The sequence below is a fragment of the Podarcis erhardii genome, assembly GCF_964252035.2.
Source record: "Podarcis erhardii genome assembly, chromosome: 12".
Taxonomy (NCBI): domain Eukaryota; kingdom Metazoa; phylum Chordata; class Lepidosauria; order Squamata; family Lacertidae; genus Podarcis; species Podarcis erhardii.
In genome coordinates, this window is record NC_138513.1 from 49,497,316 (window position 1) to 49,502,947 (window position 5,632).

Here is a 5,632-nt window from a genome sequence, read left to right on the forward strand (position 1 = left end):
GCGGTGGGCCCTGCGATAAGCTTTGAAGAAGAATCTTATATTAGTCTTAGTCCTGGTGGGAGTAGGACTTCAAAGGAATGGTCTGTGTTGCTTACTGGTAGTCTCCTTGTAGATCTAAATAGACCTAAATTGCCGGCCTGTGAGGGTGAGGGTGAAGACGCCGACTTTCATATGAACAGGCAGCGAAATATACCCCCATTGCAAGTGCTGGCTGGCTAGAAGGAAATATTTATCACCTGAGTTGACGTTGAAATACTATCCCCCCTCTTCTCGATATCTGAACCATGGGATATGGGAAACGTCTTAGAGATCCCGAGGAGATGGTCCCCGCTCCCTTTCCGAGATCAAAGCAAATAAGGGTCGAACCATGTCACTTTAAAGAAGGGAGTAATCTACTGGATTGTTCCTACATGGTAGAAACGCAGAACCGTTTCAACCCACTGATTGACTGCGCGTCAGCACTTAAAGACGAAGAGCGAATAATTCCACAAACAACAAGCGATGCGGCCAACAGTAAGAGTGTAGTCTCTCCTCAGAAGGAGGAACTGGTCCTTGGCACGGCCAATCATATGACATTTGAACAGTCCCATTTAATAATCAAAACCTCGCACTGTATATTCAAAAGACTAGATGATCTTTCGTCCCAGCTGCACAGCCTCCAACAAAAGCTAGTTACTACTTCCCCAGCGTCAGCCGGTGTTAAGTCCCTTGAAGAGAGGAAGGGGACGAGGAGTTTGTCCTTAAATAACAAGCGTACTGACAAATTTAAATACAACCTTAACCTTCAATTAGGTCATCAATCCTTGATCTTAACACCAAGGAAAGTGAGCCTAACTATACAAAATCGGGACCCAAGATGGAGAACTCTGGGGGGTGCCAAGGATCTCTTAAAGGTGCTTTTAAATATGGAGGCAACACAAATTGACCTCTGTGCAGTCCTCCCCCTTGTCCATCATCATAAATCTCAGAGAGTCCTGCTTGCGTTCCAATCCACAAAAATTCCCACTATCATACTACGCAAGAAAGCATTTTTGTTTCGCTGTGGGATAGTACCAACGAGAGCTTTTATAGACTCTACGCCTAAACCCCTACTGTTGGAGGCAATAACCAAAGAGGGCTCAAAATCTGCTAAACCCGATCCACCAGTGGTCACCGGAGGGGGTGTTCTACTCCAGGAGAAGAGCTATGTAGCCTCCTCTCCCCTAGCAAAGGACAATGACCATCCGGAAAGTGGCCTGACACCACCAGAAGAGATCGAACTCATTGCCTCCTTTGCAGATTTACCAGTGGTGGAACAAAAAGAAATTATTAAGACTGGAATCGCTTAAAACCCAACTTATTTCTTTATTTTAAACAATAATCAAAAATTATATAATGCTTTGTATCTTCCCTTTACACGTTCCCTCTCACTTATTTCTTCCCACCCCTTTTTATTTTCTGCCTTTCTTTTCAAAGTCTTCCCTTAATACCTTCCCCCCTCCCTTAAATCCCTCCTTTATAGGCTTATCAGCTAAGAAAACAGTTCAACAATATAATACAGAATTATACATAAAAAGTAAATAGAACATTGCAGGACCATCAGCAAGCTGGGGGGGGGGGGAGGAAACTCAGTTTCCTTCTCATTGTAGTTTCTTTGACCCCCAGAAGGTCTCGTGTCTCTTTTCTCAGTTCTTTCTTTAGCTGTCCCTTCTTGCTCGCTTGCTTTCCTCCTTTCCTTCCTCCTCCTTTGGGCGTGGGCAGCGTGGCGCTGTCGTTCTCTCGCACTTCTCGCAGACGCTGTCGTTCTCTCGCATTTCTCCTTCGCCGTCCACCCTTTGCCCGCTGTCTTCTCTGTTCTGCTCTATAATCTCAAAAGGTGACAGGCTCTAGGACTGGGGCTGGCCGTGTGGGACGCCGGCGTAAGATTAAGACCTGTGCAAGGACAACAAAAAGGAAATGTCCCTTAGGGACTCGCGCAACTCCAGGTGCTACTTCCCCAGCCACCACTGGCGGAGGAAGGTGGGGTGCGGGGGGGGGTATTGCCCCGAGTGTCATCCCTTGGGGGGAGGGCTGACAAAATCCCCCCGGGCGTAGGGCCACGAGAGTTTGGGTTTCTCGCCCCGCTTTCCTCCGCGTTCTGATCTTTCCTCTCCAGTTCAGGCCACAAGGATTAAGACCTGTGCAAGGACAAGAAAAAGGAAATGTCCCTTAGGGACTCGTGCGCCTCCAGGTGCTACTTCCCCAGCCACCACTGGCGAGGGAAGGTGGGGTGCGGGGGGGGGGTATTGCCCCGAGTGTCATCCCTTGGGGGGGGGGCTGACAAAATCCCCCCGGGCGGATCAGTGCAAGTCTCCCAACTCCTCCTCACCTTGGTTCGGGGTGGACACAGCTGCGATGCTGCCGCATCCAGTGCCTGAGCCGCGTGCAGAGTGGCCTCCGTTCTGCCTGCGCCCCGCTGCTGGCTCTTGTACTGGGTTGCCCCGGTGGCACTGGTGGTGCTGGCGGCGGCGCTCTTCTGAAGATCTTGCGAATCCGGGAGATGATGGAAGCCAGGCAAGTGGGGGTCTTCGGGGGCCTCTCTTCCTCGCAGTCCTGTGAGAAAAGTAAACAATTCACCTCCAGATTCTGGGAAAATGCCACAATCTTTAATCAATCAATCAATCAATTGGTTGATTAATTAAACCCTGAAGCTCTCAGGGCGGCTTACAGGATAAAAATACAAAATAAAAACACAACATATGTATTAAAAACAAAAACGAAGTCATAAGCCAACCTCCCAATCCACAAGCATGTTGAAAAGGCCATGCATTGTTCAATTAGCCAAAGGCTGGTTCTAGAGCAGAACTTTCCATGTTGGTGACACACTTTGGAGACATGCCTCATTTCGCAACATAGGGATTCAGTTCAACTAGCCCTTTTCCAGCCCTGGGAGGAGCACGAAGGTTCTGCGACACACAGTTTGGAAAGCTCTGTTCTAGAGAAACGTCTTTGCTTGGTACCTAAAGATACATAATGAAGGTGCCAGATGAGCCTCCCTGGGGAGAGCATTCCGCAAGTGGGAGCCACCACAGAAAAGGCCCCTTCTTGTGTTGCTGCCCTCCAGACCGTTTGTGAAGGTGCCACACGAAGAAGGGCCTGTGTGGTGGCAGGCTGTCATAATCCCTCCTTTTCTGTTTGGGGGCGAGGCGTTATATGAAAGGGTTGTAGTCAGGAGGGAACACTCCTCTCCCAAGTTCTCATGTGGCCGGCCTTGGAGAGATCTGAACGAGACACAAAACCAAGAACAATCGGATGGGGGGAAGGTATAGGAGGCAGGAAAACCCCAGAGAGAACCGGCTTTGCAAAGTGCCAACATGGTTTTATTATCGCCAAACCCACTTTGCAATTAATAACTTCATTTGGCAGGAGCCACCCGGAAACGCATTCAAAAGAGTTATCTTACAAAACAAATACCAAACGAAAAGCAACCCAGGAGAATTATCTCCACCCCCATCGTTCTGCCCAGACACTGAGATCCAGCGCTGAGGGCCTTCTGGCGGTTCCCCACTGCGATAAGCCAAGTTACAGGGAACCAGGCAGAGGGCCTTCTCGGTAGTGGCACCCGCCCAGTGGAATGCCCTCCCGCCAGATGTCAAAGAAATAAACAACTATCTGACTTTTAGAAGACATCTGAAGACAGCCCTGTTCAGGGAAGCTTTTCATATGTCATGAATGAATGTTTCGTCTGACCTCAATTACGCTTGCCTCCAGGTGTTCTCCAGGTGGGGGGCACGCCAAATCAAGGTCCTCCCTGTCCTCTTTGTCCTCCCCGTCCTCCTCTGGGGGGCTCCCTGATTCTTCTTGTGGCTCTTCCTCCTTGATAGCCACTTCAGAGGCTGACTGCTGGTAGAGACAGGACCCCAGAGGTGGTGGTGGGGAGAGGGGAGAAAGAGAGCAGCCCAAAATGAGAGAGGAACCCACATTGAGTCGCTAGCCAGGGAAGCCCTACAGCCCTGGCACCATGGGGGGCTGGTCCATCAGGACAAGTGGGGCAGCAAGCATACCCTTAGCAGCCCCCTGCCTGCCTGCCCCCTTGCTCCTGAGCAGTCCAGAAGGTGGCCTGACCGGCCGGCCGGCTTCCTCCTCCTCCTCCCCGGCCTCAGGGTTGCCCAGCTCAGCAGGGCTTCCCTCCTGCTCTGTCTGCTACGTACCTCATTGAGGGAGTCCCAAAGGGATTCCAGGGAGGACAGGGAGGAAACACTGGAAAAGGGTGACATACTTGGAACCTGCAAGGAAAGATGCAAAAAACGAGCAATTAAAAAACCAAGCCAAACATTAAAATTCAAGGCACCCCTAACTGAAACAACAGTTTCATCCTGCAGTTGATATGCCCCCCTCCCCTTCTGCCCATCACCGCTTAGGCCACGGCCACCTACCCAGTCAGGACTGAGGAGATCCAGCCGTCTTGCGGTCTCCTCCTCGCCTTTTCCTTCATCCTCCTTTTCATGGGAAATGTCCTCCTCGATGGCTGACTGCTGGCAGAGACCCAGTGGTGGTGGCAGGGAGAAAGGAGAAAGAGAGCAGCCCAAAATGAGACAGGAACCCACACTAAGTCGCTAGCCAGGGAAGCCCTACAGCCCTGGTGCCATGGGGGGGCTGGTCCATCAGGACAAGTGGGGCAGCAAGCATACCCTTAGCAGCCCCCTGCCTGCCTGCCCCCTTGCTCCTGAGCAGTCCAGAAGGTGGCCTGACCAGCCAGCCGGCCGGCTTCCTCCTCCTCCTCCTCCCCGGCCTCAGGGTTGCCCAGCTCAGCAGGGCTTCCCTCCTGCTCTGTCTACTACGTACCTCATTGAGGGAGTCCCAAAGGGATTCCAGGGAGGACAGGGAGGAAACACTGGAAAAGGGTGACATACTTGGAACCTGCAAGGAAAGATGCAAAAAACGAGCAATTAAAAAACCAAACCAAACATTAAAACTCAAGGCACCCCTAACTGAAACAACAGTTTCATCCTGCGGTTGATATGCCCCCCTCCCCTTCTGCCTCTCACCGCTTAGGCCACGGCCACCTACCCAGTCAGGACTGAGGAGATCCAGCCGTCTTGCGGACTCCTCCTCGCCTTTTCCTTCATCCTCCTTTTCATGGAAAATGTCCTCCTCGATGGCTGACTGCTGGCAGAGACCCAGTGGTGGTGGCAGGGAGAAAGGAGAAAGAGAGCAGCCCAAAATGTTTATTGCTTTAAACATTACAAAGAAGAAGAAAAAGAAGAGAAGAAAAAAAAAAACCAATACAATACAATATATAAACAATACACAACACAACACTAACACTAACACAATAAACTAAACATAACCAAACAAAAACATTTTAAAACACACTTCTTACCATACCAGTATCTTAACTTTCATTCCCTTGTTTCATCGACCTCCTCACACCTCCCTTTTTGTATTCCACTTCTGTTAATTATTTCAGCAAATCCTTTCCATCTTCCTCTATTTCTGTCATATAATTGTCTTAACATATTTTAACCTTATTTTCCCTTTAATACTCTAATAATCTATCTATACTTAATTCCTTATAACATTTCTACTAAAGCCGTATAACTTCATTCCAACATTTTTCAAACACTCATTAATTTTACATTATTTCTATAAATAGTCTTTAAACTTTTTCCAA

At 49.5% G+C, this 5,632-nt stretch overlaps 1 protein-coding gene across 1 annotated transcript; it reads right to left on the minus strand.

Moving 5' to 3' along the window:
* Positions 1–2,343: 2,343 nt before the first annotated feature.
* On the minus strand, positions 2,344–4,242 carry LOC309352965 (uncharacterized protein; the record flags this gene model as incomplete). Its single annotated transcript, XM_081881788.1, has 3 exons — positions 4,170–4,242; positions 3,709–3,858; positions 2,344–2,571 (listed from the first exon to the last, which is right to left on the minus strand). Exons 1-3 carry the CDS (start codon positions 4,233–4,235, stop codon positions 2,344–2,346), a joined length of 444 nt encoding a protein of 147 aa, XP_081737914.1. The 5' UTR covers positions 4,236–4,242.
* Between the last annotated feature and the right edge of the window lie 1,390 nt (positions 4,243–5,632).